The sequence below is a fragment of the Meleagris gallopavo genome, chromosome 12 (assembly GCF_905368555.1).
Source record: "Meleagris gallopavo chromosome 12, MGAL_WU_HG_1.1, whole genome shotgun sequence".
In the NCBI taxonomy this organism is placed as follows: domain Eukaryota; kingdom Metazoa; phylum Chordata; class Aves; order Galliformes; family Phasianidae; genus Meleagris; species Meleagris gallopavo.
The window spans coordinates 19,678,151-19,704,827 of record NC_139415.1 but is presented as its reverse complement, the minus strand read 5'-3'; the positions used below and the strand labels follow the sequence as shown (position 1 = coordinate 19,704,827).

The following is a 26,677-nucleotide window of genomic DNA, read 5'->3' as shown; positions in this document are numbered from 1 at the left end:
GGGAAGTGGGCCCAATGAACCTCATGAAGTTCAAAAAGGCCAACTGCACGATCCTACATCTGGGTAAGGGCAATCCCAAGCACAAATACAGGCTGGGCAATGAGTGAACAGAGCAGCCCTGTGGAAAATGAGTTCGGGGCTCCAGTGGACAACAAACAGTAAGCAGTATGTGCTTGCAGCCAAGAAAACCAAATTTCACTGTTTCTACTCCCACTTGTTGGGCTACTCTTTGAGATCCTTTCAGTCCTCACGCTATGTTTTTGTGTACTTGTGTCCTTCATACCCTGCTGACAAGCGACTAGGCTTTCACTGGAATAAGTGTTGTTAGAACAAAACTGCATTAGGAGAAGCTGGATGCTCTACAGCTCTTCACACCTTAACGACTGAGCAATGGTTAAGGAAAAAACACCACTGTATCCTTTTCCACTTGTTTCAGGAGCAAGCAGGCAGAACATCTCAAAAGCTTTAATTCCCTCCTAACATAAACCCAATAGCATAATACAAGTATGTATTTTATACATTTATATTTTGCTACAACCAGTAGCATCAGTTTGAGTTCGTTTTCTCCAAATACAGCTTATTTTTCTATTCTCGTGTTCAAACACCACTGTTCTCTTGACTATGACAAACTGCCATCAGAAATACCCACTCCCTACGTACAGAATGCCCTAGACTCGTTCATAGGAAAATTACTGTGAGATCTCAAAATGCCATAAAATGAGATCTATTAACTTCCTTAACAGTATTTTGACCAGATTCCCCCGGAATATTATTTTCTACACAATAAAGCTATTTTTCCTTCTTTTCGTTAGAGAAAACTACAAATACAGCATCAAAACATTCCAACATTCACCTTCATATTAAATAATCACATAACGATTGGGTTGAAAGGGTCCTGATTAGGGTCCCACTAGGATTAGGGAAGGGTCCCATGATGGATCCCTGGGAGACACCGTTCATCACTGGCCTCCACCAGGACACTGAGCCACAACACTCGCTGCAACCTTCCCACTAACTCCTTGTCTACAGATAGTCCACCCTTCAAATCCATCCGTCTCCAACACAGGTAAGGATGTGGCAGGGACTATGCCAAAGGCCTTACATAAGTCCAGGTAAATGTTATCAGTTGCCTTCCCTTTGTCCACTAACACCACCACTCCATCAGAGAAGGCCACCAGATTTCTCAGGCAGTCTTCCCTTAGTGAAGCCATGCTGGCTGTCTAATCACCTGCTCGTCCCTCATGCGCCTTAACGTGTCTTCCAGGAGGATCTGTTCCATGATCTTCCCAGGTACAGAAGTGAGGCTCACTGGCCTATAGTTCCCTGGGTCCTCCTTCCTCCCTGTGCATAGCTGCACAGCAAAACAGTGAAAAGATTCCTTTATTTCTTTAAAATCTGTTGTAGGTTAAGTTTCAGCCAGAACCATCCCTTGTTTTAGCTTACTGCAAAAGACCTCATCCCAGTTCAAAAAACACAAACAAAAAAAAGGGATACATGAAGGAACACTGCCGATCAACAGGCTGACTGTGAAAAGCCATTCAACTTTAAAGAAATACTCTCAAGATAGATTTGTTGTTTTTGATGCTATATGCACATGCAACTCCACAAAGAAAATCCTCCCCTCAGAATGAAAGAAAAAGAAATAAAAAAACAAATTAAAAACTAAGTGAACCAACCAAGGAGACAAAAAGAAGAATCACAGACTACCACACACTTTTCCTTTCAAGAACACTAGTTTTGTTGCTTCAAGAGAAAAAAAAAAGTAGTTACAAAAATCCATCAGCATTGCCAAGGTCAGAATTTTCAAAATTGCTGAGAGCTTCTACCATAAAGCAGTGAGTAGCTATTAGGAACATTAATTACTTCATCATTCTTGCCTGCAATAGTGCTACAAAGGGGAAAAAAGTACAGGCATGTTACACATGTAAGAGTAATCTGCAGTGCTGCTCTGAAGGTTCACTGTTCTAATGTGAGCTGAGGACCAGTGCTGAGGATTGTACACACTGACATCATTCAAAGCCTACACCCAAGAATTACTAACCAAAATTCACTTACCATTGGAAGGACTGGGGGACATAGCAGCTGTCTGCTTCTCTGGCTGCATCTGCTCTTCTTGCTCCAGATTCACTGTCATAGCAGTAATTGCTGTAGTCTTTGGCACCTGATTCTCCTTCTGAGTCATCAGTATGTCAGCTTCCCTCTCTTGCTGTGATGGTTGAGTGTCCATTATCTGATGTAATTCTGAACTTTCTGCATGGCTTTTGGCACACAATGCCATCTCAGATGGAATGTCAACCTTTAATTTAGGAAACAAATTGTGCTGTTCTAATAACTCCCCTACAGAAGGCTTAGATAAAACTTCATTCAGCTTCGGCATGCTTTCTGAAGCAGCTTTAAAGGACAGTTTATCCACATTCTTTGCTTCTCCAGTGCCAAAAGTACCATCTTTTAAAGTTTCTTTTCGGCAGCATTCTGGTCTAATCTTTCCAAGTTCTTGAGTCTTGACAGACAGTTCTTTGCTATTTTCACAAGAACCACCAGCAAATTCTACTTCCATCTCTTCGTGGTGCTCTTCCTTCCCTTCAAGAAGGAACCTCTGAGAAACTGTCATGTTAACAAGAGACTCATCTTCATTCATTTGCTTCTCTTCTACGTGCATCTTCTCTTCCTGTTCTTCAGGCTGAGTCTCAGGAACTGACTCATATTGAGAGCTCTCCTTCAGTGAATAACCCTTTAACTGACCTTCTTTTCCATCACCACAGGATGAAATTTCATGGCGAGACTGATCTGCAGCAGCCTGACTTCCAGAAATACACCTGTGAGCCTGATGGGCTGTAGGGCCTAATGTCTCATCTCCTGCTGTTTCTGCACTACCTAACTGCATGACAGGCTTTCCTGCCGTACGTATATCCTCCTTTTTTGGTTTTTCACAGTTCTCAGAGAGGGCTTGATGGCCTGCATCCAGTCTCATTTTTCTGTCATTGTTCTCCACAGAAGAAAGTCTGATTTCTGAAATACTACATTCAGAAGTTATCTGGATCTGCGTAGCTTCGTTATCATGGCCAGTTTTCAGAGAGTCTGAACTGATTTCTGTGTTTGTGGGCTGGCTGCATCCACTTGCAGAAAGCATCAGATTACAGGACTCAGAAGGCTGTGACACAGAGTCTTCCACAGGCATCTTTGACAAAGTATCTGTGGGTCCAGAAAGGTGTCCTGGCATACATGAATAAGTTGAAACAGCAGCTTTTTCTTCTCCCTCACTCTTCTCTGGACTCTGAGTTGGAACAAAGATATCCTAAAAAAAATAAAATAAAATATTAAGAATTGGGACACTGAACATCAGGGTATCCCAAATAGGGCCACTTATTATTTCTAATGATGAAGGATTATGAAACAGATTTTTAATCCATATACACGAGTGCCTCACTGACAAAAGTTATAATCCATTACTTTTCAGTACCTCTGCAGCAGTCACACAAGCTCTTTAATTCACCCCTCCTATTACCAAACTATGAAGCACAGGCAACTATGGTAAATCAGTAGCTGATTGTAGTCAAACAACAGAGTTCCGGAAAGAGTCTTTGTAATAATCTATCATATTAGTACAAAAGCCACTTTCAGCTATGGAGAAACCCCTGCCTCAACTAGTAAAATCTCCATCACAACTTCTATTTACTGCCTTAAATTGATTAAATTTGTTACACTGAGCTACAATGCCACAAAGTATCTGTTAAAGCCCTTTGCAATCCTGAGAAAAATGACAGTAAGAATAAGCAACTCAAAATACATTTGCAGTAAGCGAATTCTAGCATTCTATAGTAGAATACAAAGGCAAAACAGTTTCAGCTTATCCATGGCGAGTAATGATCAAAGTGGAAGCCCTGATAAAGTTCAACTTCTGACATAGTTTGGGAAGCTGAACGTCCAGTTGGGTATTAAAAACAGCAGCCTTTTAAAGAAATAACACAAAAGCACAGAAGAAGTTTCTAACATAGATGGAAAGATAACTAATCCTATGTTCAGTAACCATGCCCTCTTAAGGTGTTATGCATTCTCTCTGCAGGCTAAAGTGCTACACGATTACACATACAGAAGAGTATCATTAATGTACAAACGCGACTGCTGGGAAAAGGGAAGCTCATGTGAACCATCTCAGTAGGGAAGTCCAATACAGAAGCACAGAGATTGATTCAAATTACATTTTTGCAACCACCACAAAAAATTACATCCAAAAAGATATTTACATGAACACTTACATGAGAGAACACTGGTTGTGATGGTATAGGTAGAGATTCAGGAAAGAAGGCTGGGGCAGTCTGGGACACTGGAGTTGAAGCCTGTGGCAGGACAGGAGGCCCTGGGGGAATAACCATCTCCACTAGCTCATCTCTCTTCTGCTCCTCCTGCATCAGTCTCTTTTCCTTCTGTCCCTTCTGCACCAGCTCTCTCCCTTCTGCAGTGGTAGAGACATCCACATGTTCATCTGGTTTTAGAGAACAGAAAAATTACAAGGAGATGCCTGTGTTATACCCAGTATCCAACATTACTGTTAAAAGACTTATTTTAGCAGCCTATGCAACATTCTCACACTTCAATGGGTGAACTTGATATTATCTCAAGATAAATAATTTGCGAGGGTGGGGAAATCAACAAAACTATCTGTAGCACTCTAATGTATGGTAAGTACAGCAATAATAGCAGGATGGCAAAGTCTTTGGCTGCAGCAAATAAGGACAAGCCCAAACGCAGCAGCCACAGACACAAATGAAGGAAAGAAACTGTTTACCTTCAGAAGGCCTTGGGGAGGCAGGGATCTCCAGAGAGATACCCTCACCTCCACTGCCAACCCTTAAATGTGGGCTGGAAGGGGCGGATCCTGGCTCCAGCCCTTCTTGTCACTCAGTGCAATGCATTACACGCACCTGAGCTCCCCTGGGCTGGCCCTGCCTTCCCACCAGCTGCTCCATCACTGCTTCAGGCTGTGACTTAGCATTTCTGCTACACTATCCTTAATTGCAAGGGAGAGGAGGGAGAAGAAAGTGTTTTGTTAAAAGTTCACATAACTATCTTGTTACCTAAGGTCCAGAACTCCTACAACTAGAAAACAAGTATCTGAAGTTTATGTAAAGTATTTTTCTGAGGACTTTTTTCTTTTGCTACTTCTATTAAAATGCAACCATACTCAAACCCCACTAACTAAACATATATTCTAAAGGTACTCCAGATTCTGTGCAGCAAATGAGATGCACATCTCACAGGAAGGAACAGGAATTTTCCATAATACTGGAAGTCTGTGGGGATATGTTAACCCTGATAGCAACCAGGTAACATGCCAGAACCAAGGTACTGCAGAGAACGAGCTGTCTTGGCACAATCTTTTAGAACACACGCATGTAACATACAAAAACTCTTAAGTACTGAAAAGGTCAGTTAAGGCAAGATGCTCTCTCCTATCTTCCTTACTGCTCTAACAGCACATGTTTAAGACTGACGCCTATTTACCTATAGCAAAAGAATGGCTCGTCCCTAAGAAAGGAGGCCAGTGGCAAGCAGCAATCTGTATTCCATATGAAGTATTCCTCATCCTTCATAATGAAATAAAACTAGACAACAAAATCAATTTTATTATGATAGTTATGCAAGAAATAGGTTATCAGGAGTCACAATTACAGGCCTCCCCAGATCTAGTTCTTCAAGCACCCTCAATCCTGCTTTATACTTTAAGAGCAATCTGAACAAGTCCTGAAAAGGCTGCATACCCAAACTAAACTACAGAGCAAAGAAACACAGCAGCAGGTGAACATACAGGAAAAAAAAATTACCTTTTGATTGGTCCTGTTCAGTAGGACTGCCAGGGATGAGAGCATTGGATGCTAGGCCAACAGGAGAAGGAACAACTACACCTGGAGAGCCACTGCAGACCAAGAAAAGGTAACACGGACAAGGAAACATATCACTAGAAAATATATTAACTTCTCCCCAAATACAACTCTACCTTGCCACAATACAAGTCCTGTCACAAGAGGAAAGTACCAGGGGTACAGCAATTGGACAGATCAATACAATGGGAAAGGTATTACAACACAGATGTGATGATGGAAGGACTGCCACAATAGAAAGGTCCTACGAAGGAAAGGAAGAAGATTGCCCACCCATATCAGAAGATTCCAGTTCACAGGAGAAAGCTTCACCAAGGAGGGATCTCCAACCAGGCATCCCTCCCCGGTGGCAGTCAGCCCTGAAATGAGCCCTAAGAGAGGTGCGGCCAGGCTGCACCCATCCTGCCCCACAGCTGCACTGCCTTCACCTGCGCTCCCAGGGCTGACCGGTCCTTTCCCCAGGTGCTCAATCAGTGGGTCAGCTGTGACTCAAGAGTTCCCATACACAGAGGTTTACTAGCAAGAGACCTGAGAAACAGTCATTGGCTACACAGGCACAATTACTTCATTTTACTGGAAAATAAAGCCACACTCCCCCTTTGTAGAAGAAATTTTACCAACTGCAAACCAAACTGCATTTGGTTTGAGCTTTGCCCACAAATAATATGACTAGAAAATCACTTGACAATGCATACTTAATAGAAAATTAGGGAGACTGTAGTCTCCTCCTCACTGCCTGCAACAGCACTGGTTAACAAATAGACCACAACCTGGTCACCTAACCCGTTTGTTTTGAGAACATTTTTTGCTCTTCACATTGTGCAGTATGAAACATCTACAGATAATTGCTACAGTGTATACAGTTCTTTTAGAGATAAATAATGCAGTAGCTGAGAAAGCAAAAGTGTCAAGGACATGGTTTTAAGATACGAAAGACAAAAGCATATGTTGATAATAACAATGTGTGGTTGACAGGGAAACTGCAAAATAAGAACCCCCACGTGGCAGGGGAGTAGAGAGAAAGAAATTATTCATGCTTTATTGTTAGTGGGGTGGGCAGAGGAGACTGAACACTCTAAACATGAAGCAGAAAGTTCTGGCCAGTCTTCTCAAAATCAAATTAAAAAAAAAAAAAAAAATCAGTCAGCAATTCAGGTTCAAAAGTCAGAGAAACCTTGCCAGAACACAATCTGAACTGCTGTCTATTTTGACAACTTTCATCTAAGACAATAACATACATGGAAAGGAAACAAACAGAGCTAGCAGGAACTGTTAGTACACCATATCCAGTATCATTATGTACAAAAAAAGGAGCCATCACAAGTCAAAGAAAGAACTCTCAGCAGACATCTGGTGCTGGAATAGAGCTGATAAGCTCAGCAGGAGTCTCTCAGTTAAGTAAAGAGCTCTTTTCAAAAATAAGCCCAGGGTTACAAACTAGAAACTGCAACTTCATTCCCTACTCAGCTGTGTATAGCCTGTCAACATCAAACACAACCAAGGACGTTCTAGAAGCAACCTGTGAACTCTCACCCTAGATTACATATGCAGTTCTACACAGAAGTCTCATATACCACACACAATCAAAGGAAAATATCTGAGTTATAACAACAGAATTACATTATCATTCTTTATAGATTAAGTGAAGCCTTTAAATAACACCATACAAAAATACAAACAAATCAATATTCTCCATAAGGCTCCCTATCTGAAGCATCCCATACCTAGCAGGAGGAAAACCTGCCTCATGCACATACGGACACTTTCTGACAGAAGGATGCTAGAAGACTAAGAAAACACGTGCAAACATCCTTTCCTTTAGGAGAAAGAAACAAAACATTTTAAAATTCCTCACAATCTCTAATTTAACGCCACCTAAATAAGCAGAGGTATAATAAGTATATAGTGAATATAATACCTGTTCAAACCGGGTGAATCGATACCTGAGAGAGCCCTATTTAACTATGTGGATGTTCCAGATTGGGAGGTACAAACACAGGAAATGTGGTGCCCAAATTAAGGTAGTTCGCCATGGTTGTACAAATTAAGGTAAATGAAGTGGTGGGAATGGTACAGAAACTATTGTAATACAGCTTAGTTATCATTTTGTAGCTTTGTTCTTGTTTTCTTTGTTCGCTTTTGCTGTTTTTTTTTTGTTGTTTGTTTGTTGTTTGTTTGTTTTGTTTCTGCTTACGTGGAACAGCTCTCCTGTACAAGGGATCCCTGTCCAGAGAGCTGCAGGAGGTGCAGGCTGCGGGCAGGGGTACATGCCAGAGAACTTCCCTCTTCCACTCTGGTTACAAGGCAGTCACTCCCTGCAGCAATTTTAAACAAAAGGAAATAAGATTAGAAGTTTATTCAACAATGTGAATTACTGCTTATCGGAAAGTTACAGCTTGTCCTCGTCTACCTGAGGTTGTTTTCACAAAGGACTGGATGAAGGACAGCACATGAAAGTTCAGCATGTGAAATGTGAGCAAGATGTAAGTCAGATGATAAACGTAGCTTCTAACTACAGAATAGATTTATTTTTTTTCCCCAAATCAGATCGGACTATACATACTTTCGTATCTGAGAATTTTAGAAGAAAAATCCACAGTGGCTCCAACATTACCTCCACAGATTCAAAGACAGCACAGACTCAGTTTGCTTAAGCTATTATTGAACCTCCTGGGCACAGAGGATTTATACAAGATTATACTAGTACTAACACATTTGTACACAAACTGAAACTAAAGCATAAACTGAGACATAATTTACATGCCAGAGCACATGAAGAGAAGAGCAAAAACACAGGTGAAGGGACTGAAAAAAAGAGATTTGTGAGGAATAATGGAAGGAATGGGGTTTTGGTCTGGAGAAAAGTAGGCTGAGAAGAGACCTCACTGCTCTGTGCAACTGAAAGGAGGTTATAGCAAGGAGCGTGCTGGCCTCTTTTCTCAGGTGACAATTGATCAAACAAGGAAACAGCCTTAAGTTGCATTGAGGAAAGTTAGATGAGGTATTTTGGAGAGGGTGGTCAAGCACTGGAATAAGATGCCAAGGGAAGTGGGGGAAATCCCATTTCTGGATGTATTTAAGAAACATGCAGATATGGTACTAGGGGACATAGTTTAGTCAGCACTTTACCCAAGTTACTCAGCGTAAGAAAGCCTGCAACATTTGCCTACAGTACTTGTTCACGTTTTAGACTGTGTGCTGCTACAAAGGATGAGCATTATTACCACCACTGGAAACTGTGGTCTATAGCACAGTTACAGTCTTTCATTTCCAAGATGTTACCAACTTTAGCAAAAATTAACTGAAAAATAGTCACAGTATTCACACTCTAAAACATTACATGACTGAAAAGACCAAGCAAGAATAATTATGATTATCTCTGGGATGGTCATTCTTGCTTTGACTGTCTGTTGTTACCTGGTACATTATTTTCAGGAAACATCTCTTCCTGAGTCGACAAGATGTCCAACTCCTCGTGGCCAGGGTCAATACATTTCTCAGTTTTAGGCGAATCAGAGACAGGCATCTCTTTCCTGGAACGTTCTTCTGCATCCAGCAGTGTTCTGGGAAAGCAACACAGTCCCTGACCCAAGAAACTCAATGCATCAACTGCAATCAGCATAGGTGAAAGCTATTCAACAATGTATAGCAAGAAAATGAATAAAGCAGGCAGATCTCTCTCACTTGAGAAAAACCATCTTCATCCTTGACAAATTAAATTCCCAGAAACATTTTCTAAGTTTTCTACCACTGTAAGCACTGCTTGAACACAATGCAGATTGTTCTACTGACTTCAATTCTAAGAATTTAGTTTCATCTTCTTTTTTTTTTTTTACTATTTTGTGGCAGAATGCAACAATAGAACACCACTTAGTTTACCTTGTATCTGATACAGAATATAAATAGCTTCCAGCAAAATTAATATTTACATTTAAAAATAATTGAAAATATGAAATTTACAATAGCAAATACTCAACAGAATCCTGGAAGCCACCACTTAGCCTCTAGATTTCTCCTGAGTCTAGTGTCCATATGGTAACAATGAAGGTTTTGAACTTTTATGACTGAAGCTTCTTTTTAAGACATATTTCAGTTCTTTACAATAAAGATTTCAGTATATTTTTTTAAATTAAGCCCATGCACACTGCCTTCAAAAATAAATCTTTTGACTATTTTACCCTTTAAATGCCTTCAGTTGGCCCTCCAAAGCAGAACACGTTTCTATGCTGCTGACAGTTTCCCTGCTTTTGACATTCAGTTCTAGAAAGGTGGAGAAAAACAACACCACTTGTCACTCAGGTCATCTAGATTAATACACAAAGACAAGCATATATAGCTCTGTAAGTTACACATATATCAAGATAAGCTTTACATGAAAAAGCATTAATACTGAACTATTAAGGATAACAGATTATTTTTTTTTCTTAAGATGAAATGAGGCTTTTACCAGGGATACAATTCAGTATCTGAAAGTTTTGAAAATAAACTCAGAAAGAGACACTCAAGAACTAATGACGACACTTGGATAGCAATAAGGAAACATGAAACTAGCTCAAAGTAAAGACAAGGCAAAATACTATTCAGCTCTGAACTGCAAACTCAGTGTTGCACACTACTAATACCATATTTTCTGTCACACACACATAATACGTCCAAATTGAGGGGAAAAAAAAAAAAATGACAAAGCAACAAAGAGATAAAGAAAATTTTCACACACCATCCTTAATATCACTCTTCACAGTTCTGGAAGAAGAAAAGATAGCTGCTCCAGAGTGAAGCTGATTCCTAACATCTTCATCGGGTGCGTCATCACTCTCCAGGTCCTGGCTCTCTGAGAGCTCCAGAACTCCAAACTGCAGCTGTGATGTTCCTGTATCTAATACAAAACACCCATAACTAGTACAGGCACAGAACAAAATACAAAATAATCACAAGAGTAGGGGACACACAGAGGCAAAAGACAAATTGAGGGGACTGCAAAAATCCTGAATAAGTTAAAATGCTCTCATCTCAGCTGTACTAATTAAAAAAAATATGGTGACAGCACAGTGACCGTCTCCATTACACCCAAAACCAGCACTAAGCAGCAAGGCCTTGCATGATAGCATTTAATACTACTATGTATTTCATGATCACAAACTGAAAACAATCCTGCACCTCTGAGGACAACCACGATGCTGGTTGTAACACAAAAGAAAACGCCACAATGACAAGAACCCAGGCTGCAGTGAGAGAGGATTCACTCAAATGCAACAGCCATGGGCGCAGAAATGAAGGAAAGAAGCTGCTTACCTTCAGAAGGCCTCGGGGAGGCAGGGATCTTCAGAGAGATACCCTCACCTCCACTGCCAACCCTCAAATGACTTCTGGGAAGGGGTGAATCCTGGCTCCAGCCCTTCCTGTCACTCAGTGCAATGCATTACATGCACCTGAGCTCCCCTGGGCTGGCCCTGCCTTCCCACCAGCTGCTCCATCACTGCTTCAGGCTGTGACTTAGCACTGCCACTACACTAGTTCTTTGCTCTTCCATAAGAAGACCCGACCTCCCAGTGTTCAGCATACATCTCCTATACCACCTCTTGTCTGCAGGGTCCCTAGTAACAACGTTTTGAAACTGCCATAGATTTCCAAGTATCAAATTATAAAGAGTAAAATCAGCAAGAAGGGAAGCTAATTCCTAACGTTCCACCATCAGCGCGGCCATCCCGACGGACAACGGAGCTGCGTAACCGACATCGCCAAGTTACCTTCCGCGTACGGCGAGGCAGGACGGTCCTCATCATCCTCTTCGCGTCTTTCTGCGGCCGTCCCGCGGGCACTGCGACACAAACACCCGTTCGCATCGCTCAGGTCTCCCCGCACACCGCCCTCCCCGCTCCGCCTCCCACGAGGCCGCCTGGCGGCTGCAGCCGGACCGGCCGTCCCGGGCCCACCAAGGGGCACCGCCCCGGAGCCGCCGCCCGCGCCGTCATTCGCGGTGCACGACAGGGGTCTCGAGGGCCGAGAAAGCGCCGGAGGCCGGGGCCCTATTTCCACGCCCACCTGCTGTCCGGGCCGGGCGGCGACATCTCCTCGCCGGCGCTCTCCATCGGCCCCGCGAGCACCGCGCCGTCAGCGCGGCCACGCGCTCCGCTCCCAGCTGCGGGCCGCTCCCGGGCCGCCCCGCGGACGATCTCCTGCAACACAGCGGTGCGTCAGAGACGGTCGGGCCCGAGCCCGGCCCCCGCCTCGCGCGAGGCGCTCACCAGCACGGGGCTCCGCCGCAGCGGCGGCCGGCGAGCCAGCGCGCCGAGGCCGGCCCGCTCCGCGTCCCGCTCCGGGCCCGCGCCCTCGGGCTGCGAGTCCTCCACGATCAGACGAGGCGTTCCCTGCTGCGAGAGCCCGGGGTCGAGCGGGCTGCCGACGGGCTCCATGCACGGCGCTGCGAGGGCCGGGAACGCCCCTACCCTACGCCCCTCCGCCGCCGCGCGCCGCGCTTCCCGCGGCCGCCATCTTGCAGCGCGCGGATTGGAGCCGCGGTTACCGGGGAGACGCGGGCGCCGCTCAGAAGCGCGGCGGCAGCGCGCATGCGCAGGACCGCCCCGCGGGCGGAACGGGGCTCGGCGCGTGGGCCTCCTTTACGCTTCCTCTCAGAATTAAATAGAACTGTAAACATCCCACAACGCTTAGCAAAACAGAAAGTACAGCTGCCTTCTATGCACGAGCATTTCGCTCACGGCTTTTTTTTAACCTCTGTGGTACTCCGGTACTGATTTTTGCTGGGCTCGCTGTTGTTTCCAGACTTGTTGTTGTCTTCCTTTAAGTCCGTTATTAATAAAGCTCATCTCTGTATATCTATATTACACAACCATATCGCTTCGCACATCTTCTATCCTTCCAGCAGCTATTTTCTAATTAGCTGCTTCTAGAGAGCACAGCTCTTCATTACTGCTCCAGGAAGATGAAGGCGCTCCCTCAATGCAGAGCTCACAGCAACAAAGGAGGAAGGGAACGACCGCAAAGCAACGGCAGCGGTCCACGCATCTGCCTGAACATGATTTGTCTTTGGGAAGAAAAAGGAAAAAAGTGGATCTTGAGCAACAGACATCAATAAAATGAAAGTGGCGGATAAGATCTTACGCCACAGAAGCATTTACACAGAACTGGCAGTCTCATTAAAGGCACGAGTGCAAGCTATGTTAATGCAAAGAAAGGATAGAAATGATATCAGAAGCCACATTTGATTCAAATATGATGTGAAGACATGGGGGAAAAAAAAAAAAATAAATCACTACTCCTCCTTCAAAGAATCAGTATTAAAGAATGGCAGAAGCATACATGGTCAAAACCAGCTAAGGCTGAAAGATGGAAACATTCAGAGAAGCCAAACAACCAGAAAATGGTCCTACAGACACTAGCAGGAAAGCAACAACCAACGGAACTGTTCTTCTGCTCTTCCGAAGGGACGCTGCTGGGTGGTTCACATCAAGAAGGCTGAAGCATTTCCTGCCCATCTCTGAGAAGGTTAACAGAGAACAAAAGCAACTCAGTTAAACAATAAGAGACAAGACTTCACCCTTGAAACCAGGCTAAAACTTAGAGTGCCTATATAAGCCAAGTGTTTTAAGATCTGTTGAGTTTTCATCCTAAGTTTTGTTGTCTTGGCAGTTGCTTCCCAGAATCAGAGGATAATGCAGTAACTGAAGGCTAGAGGTAGGCAGACACACCAGTCTCTCAAAATTCCTTTCCAGACTCTAAAAATTTTGGTAACAAACCATCAAACGAATTACTGGTTTGTACACAGAAGGTAACAAGGAGAAGAGTTGCAGCCAACATACCTCTGTAAAGAGAAGGCACATAATACCTACTTTATTTTCACATTAGATCAATGGGCCTTGCAGACAAAAACTGCTGAAAGTTACTCGCCAGCATCTATGGGGTGCTAATAAGCAAAAATTGATGCATGAAGTTTCTGTAATATAAGAATAAAACTGGTTGAATAATCATCTTCAGAAAGTAGCCATCAACACTTCTGTGCGACCGTAAGTATGTCAGAATGAGGATCCAAACAAACGTGCTACCTCCTACTCTGTTCACTGTTTTCTTTTATTACCTTGGATATAAAACAGCAAGTACACTTACTAATTCACAAGCAACATGAAACTGAGAGGGACTGTAAGCAGTGGAACTAAAAAAATGGTCTTGAAAATGGGCAAAGTGCAGCACAGATAACAGCAGTCCGAAGAAGGAAAGAACTGTCACAGTGGGTCACGGTTCCTGTAAAAGTGATGCACCAGTGCAAAGCTGCTGTCAAAAGGTGCAAACACCATAAACACCATGCATCAAACTTTCAAACTTCTATACAGCATGCATACGTTAGACGTATGAAATCTTCTTTTTAAATCTACACCTGAAAGTCCGAAGCTGAGCATTACATCCCCTGACAGAATATCAGAAGAATAAGTTCTCATAACAGTCTTCAAACAGAAAAACATTAATAGCAAATAATTTTTCATATTCACAGGAGGAGAATTACAAAAAGGTTTACAACAACTGCAAATAGGTTGAAATTAAACACAGAAGATTCAAACAAAAATAAAAATGTTTTAAAAAGCTAACAAAGCTCCAAAGGTCATGCAGTCTAACATTTAATAATTTTTTTTTTTTGAAGTAGTAACAAACAGACACAACTGTCCTTGGTCTGAAGCAGGTAGCTAGACAGATCATCTCTGGGTTTCCCTCCCAGCTTCATTTTTTCCTTACAGTTCTATACATCTGTATAAATCAGTGGGATGAATTTCAGAGCCTGGTCCAGGTAGTCAAATTAGTGCCAAAGGTGAGTGCTAGTTTTAAAGCTGAGAGTGCTTTCCCTTTTTGTATTAAGTTTGTATTCTCTTTTTTCCCCCACCTTTTTAATGCTATGAAGAAAAGTAACCTGCTTTCTCTACAAAATGCACCTTTGATCTAAATATTCCCCCCTCAGTTTGCAGACTGCTTTTTTTTTTTTCCTGAGCCTTAGCATAAATTAGGAATAGGGTGTGGCCACCTTCATCTAAACATGAGGATAAAGGCTTATTTTCCCTTCAAATGCAATGCACCTGACATGAGACTTCAGTTATGAAGGCTGTCTTGATTTTTCATACTGCAGTATTTTCTCTGAATTCTGTGCATCTTTAAAGATTTGCAGAGGAAAGTGGAAGCTGTCTTTTCTTGTTTGTTTTCTGAACACTTCTTTCCAATGTAGTCTACTAATGGGGATGGGAAATGAGACCGAGGTCTCCCGGTCCTCGCCCTCCTTTCTTTCACTGTGAATCTGTTTCTCCATCTCAGTGCAGCCTCCACTCCTAACCTGACCCGAGCACAGCATTCACATAGAGCACCAAATGCTAGATCCCGACTTCAAGTCAGAGTTAGATACACAAAATAAGGTACCTAACGAGATACCTCAGTTCCGCATAGGAGTAAACGTATCACCTGCCTTTGAGAAGCCAGGTTAAGCGCTCGGTATTTTCCCAGTCGCGGCGTTACTCTCACGCGAATTCTAACAGCGGCCGGCGGTGTCCGCACGCATTGCGCTCCGCGGAAGCGAACGCCGCGCAGCGCTCAGCGGTCCCAGCGGCAAACGGGAACGCCGCAAGCCCCGAGCTCAACACGAGCTTCACACAATGGCGAGCGCCCGGAGCCACCCCAAACAGCTGTCGATGCATTGACTACGGCCGGCCCAGGCAACGTCACAGCCCGAGCGGCACCGCCATCGCCCGGCACGTCGTTGCCGGCGCGCACAGAGCCCTTCTCGCTTTCCCCGCAGAGGAGCCGCGCCCCGGGCAGCCGCACCGTGCGCGGCGCCGGGGAGAGCAGCCGGGCCGCAGGAGGAGCTGCCGGGCAGGACGGGCGCAGCGCCACGCTCCGTCGAGTGGCGGTCGGGCCGCGCTCGGCGGGAGACGGAACTGCCGCAACCGCCTCCCGTCGGGCGGAGCGGCGGAAAGAAGAGGCCGCGGCGCCTCCCCAGCCGTCCTTACCTACTCGCAGCCAGGTGCCTGCAGCCGGAGCCGCCTCTTCGGGCTGAAGCGGGGGCGCCGGAGCCGCATCCCCGCCCCGCTGACATCAGCGGGCGGCAACGCGCTGAGCTCCGCCCGCGCCGCTCCTCGGAGCCGGGAATCGCTGGGCGGGGAGGGGCGGGGCCCGGTCGGCCGCCGCGGCCCCCGGTGCTGTATCGTATTTCTCGGGTTGCGAGATGAGGGCCTGGCTCTCCTTCTCTGGGTGACTCCGAAGACCGAGAGCTGGCGCAGCGCTCGGGTCTATCCGTGCTCACAGCCCGCGGACTGCGCGCCGCCCTCCCCCTAATCCTAACCGCGTCTCCACAGCTCCCCCCTGTGGTTGTCGTGAGTTCCTGCAGCCCCGCACATAACGCTGCTGACAAAGGGACGCCGCCGACAGCAGAACGGCCCCTGGAAGCGTTCTGGCACGTGGGAGAAGGGCTTCTAGAAGAGCTGATTCTGTTCTACATCTGGGCTCGCTCCAGAGTCTACAGACTCTGAAGACACAGCATATGACATCGTACATCGCGTACTGCATCTCTGGGACTCTCCTAGGCAAAAGACCCCCAGACAGTCAACAACAGCTAGGCCAGCTTGGCCTCTGTCGTCCCAGGAAAATGCATCCCCCTCAGCTAGGGAGAGCAGACAATTCATGCTTGTCCCAGCCCCATCCTGTCATTGAATCACTCCTGTACCCAGAGGACATGGCAGCCACCGAGAGTTTCTTCTCAGCTCTTTTTCAGCTGTGTCATCTCTATCCTCATACCAACTCACAGCAGTGCCATCCAGTACTCCAGATTCATGCCAGAGCTTAATTAATAATTAAGGATTATCAACCTGCCATTTGTTTTTAACATTAAATTATTTTCAGAATAGTAACGACAAAACAACACAACGGCCCTAAAGAGTGCCCTGCTGACATCAGCCTGAGAAAGGTAAGCTTCAAACTCAGAGGAGGTGATTCCAGAACCTCCAGTGACATGACCAACCAGTAACATGGGACACGATGTGTCTATCAAACTTCAAAAGAAAAGGGAGGTAGTTATAAACATTAATATAAAATGGATACACGAATGCAAGACTCCAGCTCCACAGCTGTGAGCTGTGCTACAGGATTGTAGCAACTGGACAGGTCAACACAATGGAAAAGGCATCACAACAAAGATGGAATAATGGAAGGACTGGCACAATAGAAAGGTGCTACGAAGGAAGGGAAGAAGATTGCCCACCCATATCAGAAGATTCCAGTTCAAAGGAGAAAGCTTCACCAAGGAGGGATCTCCAACCAGGCATCCCTCCCCGGTGGCAGTCAGCCCTGAAATGAGCCCTAAGAGAGGTGCGGCCAGGCTGCACCCATCCTGCCCCACAGCTGCACTGCCTTCACCTGCGCTCCCAGGGCTGACCGGTCCTTTCCCCAGGTGCTCAATCAGTGGGTCAGACCATAAGTAAACAGTTACCATAGGCATATATTTTAATTCTAAGGCTCAGGATCACAAGAAATGTCACAGCGACAATTTCATAGGCAGTCAGATCCTAATTTTGATCAGAGATGCAGTTGTTCTATATTTTGCAGGAGACATTCAGCATCTTGCAAAGCCTTCAGAAGGCAAAAGTGGAAGGAAAAGGAGTACTGTTCTGATAAATCAACCACAGTGCTTCAGAGAAGCAAAAATCAGATGGGCTTATCTTCTCTTTCTATATCTTACAACGTATCATGGAAAAGATAGTACAGATGGCAACACAGCTTCATCCCAACAAGGAAGCATTATCAAAGCTAGGCTTTTCTGTTCCAAGAACAGCTGTGATTCCTGCAGGAGATCAGGACCCGTACAAAGTCCTTTTAAGAAGTCACCTATTTTTCTCTGCTAGTTAGAAAGGTCACACCCAAAATGAATTCATATTTTACCTTGGTTAAAGACATTAGCCTTATTCAGATGCTGCCATAGATCTCTGGTTCCCAGAAATAATCATATTCACATGGACATTCTTAGCTAGGGAGCACAGAAAATCATCATTCCAGGCTGAAGGTCTGAGAAACTGAAATTGTATATATTGTTCTCTCCTTGATGTTACTAAGATTCTATCTATGCTATTTTGAGTCTAGTCTTTAGATCTATTTATATAGCAGCCATTTACCTGTGATTCACTTGATTCACTGCCTTCTACTGTTCAAAATCACCCTTTTTTTTTTTTTTTTCTCCCTGTTTTTGCTGCCTGTCATTCTGCCAGCACCTGATGCTTGTCAGGATCCATGATGGGATCCATGATGTCTACACGCAGCTCAGGCAGCTTGTGGTACTTTATAGGAGTGCCAGTGACTGTGGGGCACATGGGAGCAGAAACCTGCACACTAATCACTAATCTCTCTGCACATCTAATAGGTGTGCCTAAACGGTGGAATTACAGAAATAAGGAAGAACCTCTTAGACGAGATATCCCTCCTTTCACTACCAGATGGTAGGGCTGATGAAATGTAACAGCAAAATGACTGCACAGTCGCATCATTTCTGTTGTGATCGTAGAGAGATCTGAGTACATCAGAAAACAACAGAAATGCCATGATGTTAAAATTTGCTGAAGAATGCAAACAGATCACATCATAAAATATGGCTCTTGGTTGCAAACAGTATTCCCAAGAGATCCTCGTTGCTCCAGTACCATGCCTCAGTATTCTCTGTAAGCTTTCACTCCTGGTTTGCATGCCTCCATTTCATTTCCTTTGGCAGAAAGCCAGCTGGAGGAGCCTCTCTGCACTGCAGAGAAAAGCTGCAGCTCTGGAAAGCTACCATGTCAAAAATAAGCAGCAAGTATTGTATTGACTCACCTGAAAACAGAAGGATGGTAAAAAAATCTCTGAAAATCTTGTATCTTCATATTTGCCCTTCATGATCCTACTTTCAAGTCTTACTTTCAAAATGGAATTTACTGTTCTCTGGGTGTTTATCTGCAGGTTTTCCCCTTTATTCACAAATTTAACTGCTTCCATGCAGTCCTTTGAATGAAATTAACTGTTGAGCAAATTACAACACAGAGAAAATAAATTGTTCCGTTTTGATGCACTAGCTCTGTTTATAAGATTATTTATTACAGATCATGTCCAGCTGTGTCACTGCATTTCAGTGTGAAAAGGACTTCTTGCATCATCCCTTTTATTTGTTTTATTTGTTGAGAGCCAGAGAACCTTATCATAGAATCACAAGGTTGGAAACGACCTGTAAGATCATTCAGTCCAACCGTCTTCTCATTACCACTGCTAGCACAAGCTACTAAACCAGATCTCGCAGCTCCTCGTCCAGATGCCTCTTGAACACTGCCAGGGTTTTGAGTAAACATCTCAATTTGAGAAAATTCCCTAAGCTGGTAACGTCTGTACTAGCCCACAGGAACAGTGACGGGTTCTCTTCCCTTTCTGTATTTGGCTTTTCCCCCAGATTATCTTTTCACGGAGGCTTATAACAGTACAGACTGTCAGATTCACATGGGTGTGTCAGAACTCCACCCTCTGAACCTTTGGAAGTTTGGCTGTGTCTGCAGGGCAGGTTCGGTGGGTGTGTGGGAGCTGCTGAGTCACAGCTGACCCACTGATTGAGCACCTGGGGAAAGGACCGGTCAGCCCTGGGAGCGCAGGTGAAGGCAGTGCAGCTGTGGGGCAGGATGGGTGCAGCCTGGCCGCACCTCTCTTAGGGCTCATTTCAGGGCTGACTGCCACTGGGGAGGGACATCTGGAGATCCCTCTCCTAGGGAGTCTTCTCTAGGAGCCCAGGTCTTCAGAGATGGGTGAGCATTTTTCCTTTGAAGCACTGTTGTGTCGGTGTTACTCTCTTCGCTGTGACACTTCTTTATTGCTGTGTTAATCTTAATCTTCCTGTTTGTAACACCAGGTCACCAGGGACTACAGCAGTATTGGGCCCTGCTATCTAACCATCGGTCTCCTCTGCTGCAGCTCAGTTCTGTGGAAATCTTGCAGGCTGCAGGGGGCACAACCTGGTGCTGCTTTAAGAAATGCAGCAGGTTATTATTGATCTGAATCTTGTTTTGCAATGACTACTTGTGGCTACTCTCTACCACATCAGCGCAGTGTGGATCACTATCTCTTTGTCAGAAGAGATGCAGAGTTTTCTATCTGAAGCTACTCTCTGGTGCCTCTCACCTGCTCAGCGTGAAGTCTCACATTCTGCTTGCTCAGTGTTCCCCGCAATGCACTGAGCACCCCAGAGCTGTGGCTGGCTGCAACGTGCTGCTGAGGTACAGCCACACACCCACATCTCTACCCTTCCTCTCATCCTGGGCGTTGCAGCCCCCATTGGCACAGCAGGGCTGCTCACAACTGCTGTTCTATGTGAGGAGCAGGCAAAAATCGGAGCTTTCCTCTTCTATTTTGTGTTTCTGGAAGCTAGATCTCATGTGACAACACATTCCTCTGTAACTGAAGTGGGCAAAGAGTCACCGAGATCAAGACCTCACTGTTCTGCTTACCTTGGAGGGTCAGGGAAGAAAGAAGGAACGTGAACGCCGACGGCAAGCCTGAGCACCCCTTAGCACTGCTGGCTTCCGTGGTGTTACCGTAGATATTGCAGTTACCCGGCGGCAGGCATTTAAAATTCCCTGCGGAATTTCACATCTCTGTGACTCTCCCAATCAGACCAACAACGTAAACTGAACTGTCCCCAGGGTTACTCTTCTACTGACGTGAGCTCGGCACCGGAGCGCGGCCGGGCCCGGTCCGGAGCTGCAGGGACCGCTCGGCGCCTGCAGGCAGCCGGCCGTGTGGGAGCATCCGGGCCTGCAGGGAACCGGAGCCGAGGCTCCGCCGAGCGGGCTGGGCTCGGCGTAGGGAGAGGAGCCCACGAGAAAACTGCGCGCCCCACCGCCCCGCCCGCCGTGCGCTCGGGGCGGCCTCAGAGCCGCGCCCCTCAGGCCACGCCTCCGTTCGCCGCAGTAGCGCAGCGCCGCGCGGCAGCGGGGCCAACCGGGGAGGAGCTCGGCGCGCTTTAAGAGCCGCGCGCCAGTCACAGCGCGCTGCAGCGGCGGCCGTCGCGTTACCATGGAGACGACGGCCGGACCGGTCGCCATGGAGACGGCGGCGCCCTGGCTGCCGGGCGGACCGCGCCGCAGGGAGGCGCGGAGGCACGCGCTGCTGGTGGTGATCGGGGAGGTCGGCACGGAGCCGGAGCGCGGGGCGCTGCGCGGCGCCCTGGAGCGCGGTGAGGAGCGGTGCCGACGTCCGTCGCGGCGCTGCCGCGGAGCTTCGTTCGCCCTGCGCCCGGAGGGGCGGCGGCGCGCGGGGGTTGGAACGGGATGCGCGCGGCGGGCGGGAGAGCTCCGTTAGGCGGGGCGGCACCGCGCGGAGCCGAGCGCTGCGGCTCGGGGGCGGGCGGAGCTCGCGCGGCTGCGGCGCTCCGGAGCGCTGCGGACGTTCGGACCGCAAACGATATTTTTTCTCCCTTCCGTTCTGCACGTTTCCTCCGGATTCCCACCTTCCTCGTGGGTCCGCGGGTCGGGTCTGGTCCCCGTCTTGCCCGAACTTTGGCTAATTGCGGGCTTCGCCCTGCGCGGCAGCTTACCGCAGTGCGAGGGGCAGCGGCGGCGCGGACTGCGGAGCGCCCCTGGGACCGCGACCGCGGGAGGACGAAGAGCAGCCCGGCTCTGCTGCACGGGGACGGTGCGGTCTCTGCTGTTGTGCTTTCTGTGCCGGGGCCCCGGCGGGGATAGGGCTCTATGTAGAGGAGATGGTGGTATTTAAAGGGATGGGACCCGGCCGGTGGGGCGGAGGCTGCGGCTTCGTGGAGGTTTGTAATGGTTCCTAAAGGACGGACTGTCGTGACATCAGCGCCTCAAAGGTGGGAAAGACGGTGTCCTGTTCTAAAAAGCGGTGTCCTACACCTGTAAAAATGAAGTAATAACCCCAGAAAGTTTGTATGTGCTTCTCCCTTTTCTCACCCATTTCCAAGGTGCACTGGTTTTAAGTACCAGGAAAAATAAAAGCAGATTTTGCGGTGCAGATTTCAAATGGCACAGCACGTGCCCCGTTCTGCAGTCAGCAGTCTGCCAGATGCCTGCCGACTCCTGTCAGCTGCAGACGCTTTTGGCCTTTGGGCCGTTTGCACATGGGTAAGCATCCCCTCGCAGCAGCTACTTGATGGCAAACAGAACTGGTCCGAAACATTGCATGCTGTACGTCTAGATTTTTATTTATAGATTCGTTTTAAGAATAAAACAGTTTTTTATTTGCCTCTGTTCTTCTGGCTGTTGTGCCCTGCCTGCACAAAGCCTACCAGGAGGAGGTTCATGAAGACCAAATGAATGTATCCCTCGCTCAGGCTGAACCAGAAAGCATGCTTTCCCCGTTTTCTTCTTACAGCTTGATTCATAGAAATTGAATAATGCATATGGGACGCTGCAGGAACCTGCTTGTTCCCACCCTTACTGCTTCTGATGCAGTGTCACTGTATCTGTGGAACACTTGAATACCTATTCTAAAATGATGCCACAAATACTGGTCTGATTCTTCTGTTCCTGTGTAACTTTTGACCTGTTCTGAAACAATATTAGAAAGAGTAGAAGAAGAAAATACCAAATTGTAAAACCCAATTATCTTGGCAGGAAATCAACAGCAAAAAAAAAAAAAAATATTACAAGAGTATAAGGAAAGAGAAGGGAAACTGATGAGACCCATGGTACATTACCCAAACTGTGCATGTGTGAAAAATATGCAAGTTTGGAAACCTTGTTATGGCATAGTCTGCACTCCTGCATCAGCAGATAGGATGGAAATCAGCAAGGACATTGTTCTGGGTATTGTACGATGGCATAAATTGAAACTGTGGCAGGTGGGGATAGGTTAGAAGTGATTTTAGACTGCCCGAAGGGGGGAAAAAGACATTGCATAAATTGTGGCAATAATGAGTGAAATGAGAATTTCATTTTTCATTGCTCTGAAAGAGTATATCTGTCTGTATTTTGGAAGAAGTAGCAGTGCCTCAAATAGCATCAATTGCTGCAGTAGGACTCGAAGACTCTGACACAGCAGCTCGAGTCAGCAGGATGTGTCCTGCAGCGTGCTGCCGTGCTCTGCTCGGGTGGGAATGCTCACAAGCACTGCATTAAGAGGCATTGGCTGCTAATTTAATCCATCATGCTTTCCAAGGCTATTTCATAGGAAAACAGTCCTTTTATCTTTTCCCTTCCTGTTGTGTTGTCGTTTTGTTGTGTGTTTTACTTGTTCCTACCCTCTGCAGTCAAAAATAAATAGGTGTTCTGTGACAATGTAAGTGGTGGTAAGTTTCTGGATGTTCAGAGGGCTTACTGTTTGTTTTGTATACTCTGCTGTGAAGCTATTACTCTATGGTTTGAGCAGTCATCAGGGAAAAATCCTAAAACAAATATTTTCTTGAGTTACTGTGAATTCTTGAGACTACTCAAGTGCAATGCAATGACCTGGTGATTCCATCCTGCATCTGTGTTGAACAAGCTGATACATTCTACCTTGTATCCTAGAAGATACTGCTTTCCACCAGCAGCCTTCAGAAGCTCTTGTGCGACCTCAAATTGCTGTGCTGGAGAACCAGAACTGCAGTAACTGGAAGTAGTATATGTGAAAAGCCAACACGCTTCACTCCTTAAAAAAAAAAAAAAAAAAAAAAAAAAAAAAAAAGTCATTTGGCTACCTTTTTATGTAAGAGAGGGCACGTCTTCAGAAAATGGTGGAATAACTCTCAACACGGACCTTAAAAGTAAATACTAGGGCTGAGATCCTTGTTCTGTTTGACTCTTAGAAGTCTGTGTTAGCGGCCTTCTGCAGCTGTGCTTCTGCAGCCAGCAGCGTAAGAGGCCAGCATAGTGATGCACAGTGTAATTCCATTATTGTTCATGACACCACAATGCAGTGCTGCACCACCAAGGAGAAGGTGCTCCTTATTAGCCTGTGAAGTTCTGATCTGTGGTGTTTGGTGTCATTCAGAACACACAGCTGCTAATGCTGAGGGCTGAAGGTGACTTCCCAGCATGGCATGGTGCCACTCGCTCTGGGAGCAGACGCTGTTTCCTGCTGTGATATGAAGGCGATTAGCTTACGAAGATTATGTAGATTAAAGAACAAACCCAAAGGGTCTCAGTAGGATCAGGGGCTTTGAGGGCATGATTAGGCAGAGGGAGCTGAGGTCGGGGGGGTTTCTGTGACTTGAAGGATGCTCAAGTTCCAAGAGCACCAAGCTGATGTGTCTGAGCTGTTTAGTAGTTTAACTCGCTTAGGCAAGTTAATGAACTTTTAACTAGAGCAATTTAGCCATGATCCTTCATGGTTCTTCTGTTTCACTCATGTGAAACCTAGGCTGTAAAAAGAGTTGCTTGATGCATGTACTGCAGGTGTAGGTGTTTTATGGAAGGGAACGACTCATGGCCCTTTGCTTTAGAAGACTTTTTCTCAGCGCTAACCATCTTCTCTCGGAAGGCAATTGCTGCTTCCTGGATGTCATGTTTACTTTTGTCTCCTCTTTCTGTAGCCACTAACTCACTGTTCTTTCTCTGTTGGGCAGGAATTCGCTCCTGGAGTATTAACCCTTTGTTCTGCGATCTGAACCAGCAACTGCGACTCTTTGTAACCCGGCATCTGGCCCAGTTTTCTTCAGAAGTCAAAGGTCAGGTTTTTTTACTTTATCAGCATTAACTTTTATCTTTTATTTTGTATTTGAAAAGAGGTAGAATACAGCTGGCTCTGATTTAGCATGACGAATTCATAGGAGTTATTTGTCCAGGATTCTGTATACAAACACTAAAGAAGAAAAACAATCTTAAGGATCTGTTGGATGCAAAGAATTTAACTTAAAATTACTACTGAGAATAGAAGCATGAGCCTACAGACCTTATGAATACATCTTCCAGATGGGAAAACAGTTCTCTTAGTGGGTAACTGAAAGAGGGAACCTAAACTGAGAGGTTTCTTAGCTTACCTGTTATTCTTCTTAATATGGAGAAAGGAAGTCTCCCTCCTTGCAAAACAGTACAAACACTGATTTTCTACAATACAGAGCATTTTAATAATAATTAAACTTATCAACCTAGAAAGAGCTGAAGATCTGCCTGAATTGGAAGCAACCATGGCAGAGGTTATGGTACAAATATACTCATGGTGCCATATTGGAGTGGAACACTCACTCAAGATTCTTATCTCGGGGTTGAAGTGTCTGGATTAAAATTAGCAATGTGTATCTCTCACTTGAAACTTCTCTTTTTCCTGCAGAGCAAGGGGTGATAAATGCAATGCCAGACTATAAAGAAGGTCTCAGGAGGGATCCAGGGGATCACAGGCCTATCAACCAGCTGTAAATTCTGCTGATCAAATCAGTAAAATAATAATAAAGGACAGAATTAGTGCCCACCTGAGAATAGTCACCACTGTTCCTGCAAAGAGAAATCCTGCTTTTCAAATGTATTGAATTTCAGAATCATTAAGGCTGGAAAAGACCTCTATAATCATCTAGTCCAATCCATCCATCTGCCACCAGTACTGTCCTCTAAGCCATATCTCCGAGTGCTACATCATCCCTTTCCTTAAACAGCTCCAGGGACAGTGACTCCACCACCTCTCTGGGCAACCTGCTCCAATGTCTGACTCTTTCTGAGAATAAATTCTTCCTAATGTCCAGTCTGGACCCTCCCTGGTGCAACTTGAGGCTGTTCCCTTTAGGCCTGTTGCTTGTTAGCTGGGAGCAGAGGAGGGCTCTCACCTTGCCACCGCCTCCTTTCGGGTAGGTGTAGAGAGTGTGTTTTCTGAGGGGTCAGCGAACATAGGTAAGCAGTTTAGTCTACCTGTCAAAGTCAAAGTCCCTGAAGTCTGTTTAAGGAATCCTACTGGCCATAGGCTAAGAAGGAAGGTCTCAGTATGCAGAAGTTAACGAGAGGAATGGGCAGGTGGAAGTTCAATGTAAATAGTCACCTCCCTCGGTGGAGGCAGATTGCTGGTTGAGTTCAGCAAGGTCCATGCTGCTCAACAGAAGCATAGCTACTTAAACCTGAGAGGGTGAACACGAGTAATGAGGCAGGTTTGATAATCAGAAGTCATTCAGGGTATTAGTGCTGAGTCCTGACAGAAGAATTTAAGTTGTCTAAGAGAAACATTCGTACGTAAAAACACCTCTGCAAACCTGGCTTCAAATATAAAATGGTGAGTTCTGAGATGACCATTTCTGCTGAGGAGTGAAGCCCTGTAGCATGACACAGTTCAAACAGTACATTTCTATGACTGTTTTCCTCTATAACAAAATATTAAATTTATTGAAGTGCAGTTACTGTTACCCTTCAAAAGCGGTGTGCCAAACACACAGTTTTCTATCAAAATGAGTAAACTAATCAGAGGAAAGCAGCTCTGCTTCTGCACACTGTGGGAGTAACTTTTGGCATGAATTCCCGACGCACTTTGTGTGAATAGGGCTATTGTAGCTGAGATGGGTTAGTTACAGTGTAGGCAGAGCTGCCAATATTTTCAGAGAGCTGAAACAGGGCATGCAACAATTCATCTAAAGGCTGTTTATTTCTGTCCTAGCTTACTCCTGTTTACACAGCCATTCCCAAGCAGATAAGCGTCTGGACCCACAACACATCTTGCTGACACGCTTTGTTTGTCTCATGTGGGCCTGGTGAACAAAGGTACTTTTGTTCTTCAGGAAGATGTTGGTGTGCTTCTGTGGGCATCTTCCTGAGGGACCCGCTTGTTACCTGGTAGATGTGCACGAGGTTCGTGTAACAAACGTTTATCTGGAAGTTCAGCAGCTTTGGAAGCCTTCT

At 45.7% G+C, this 26,677-nt stretch overlaps 2 protein-coding genes across 7 annotated transcripts in view; one reads left to right on the top strand and one right to left on the bottom strand.

Annotated features, from left to right (window-relative positions):
* The window catches only part of TP53BP1 (tumor protein p53 binding protein 1), a 40,398-nt gene extending 19,646 nt beyond the window's left edge, over positions 1 to 20,752 (bottom strand). For 2 of the 6 annotated variants that reach the window (XM_085234089.1, XM_085234090.1), the window contains exons 1-10: positions 12,125 to 12,464; positions 11,922 to 12,055; positions 11,627 to 11,697; positions 10,597 to 10,755; positions 10,058 to 10,139; positions 9,297 to 9,442; positions 8,074 to 8,194; positions 5,823 to 5,914; positions 4,257 to 4,483; positions 2,056 to 3,295 (exon numbers count right to left, since the gene is read on the bottom strand). In XM_085234089.1, the coding sequence (XP_085090215.1) occupies positions 2,056 to 3,295; positions 4,257 to 4,483; positions 5,823 to 5,914; positions 8,074 to 8,194; positions 9,297 to 9,442; positions 10,058 to 10,139; positions 10,597 to 10,755; positions 11,627 to 11,697; positions 11,922 to 12,055; positions 12,125 to 12,292 (2,440 nt within the window). In that variant the 5' untranslated portion in view covers positions 12,293 to 12,464. Of the gene's footprint in view, positions 1 to 2,055; positions 3,296 to 4,256; positions 4,484 to 5,822; positions 5,915 to 8,073; positions 8,195 to 9,296; positions 9,443 to 10,057; positions 10,140 to 10,596; positions 10,756 to 11,626; positions 11,698 to 11,921; positions 12,056 to 12,124; positions 12,481 to 15,877; positions 16,014 to 20,371 lie in introns of those variants that run through there. The other 4 variants (XR_014885945.1, XM_085234092.1, XM_085234091.1 and 1 more) reach the window with 4 other exon arrangements.
* Positions 20,753 to 20,886: 134 nt separating this feature from the next.
* The window catches only part of MAP1A (microtubule associated protein 1A), a 50,424-nt gene continuing 44,633 nt past the window's right edge, over positions 20,887 to 26,677 (top strand). The window contains exons 1-2 of the mRNA XM_085234086.1: positions 20,887 to 21,099; positions 24,430 to 24,531. Of these exons, the coding sequence (XP_085090212.1) occupies positions 20,940 to 21,099; positions 24,430 to 24,531 (262 nt within the window). The 5' untranslated portion in view covers positions 20,887 to 20,939. The remainder of the gene's footprint in view (positions 21,100 to 24,429; positions 24,532 to 26,677) is intronic.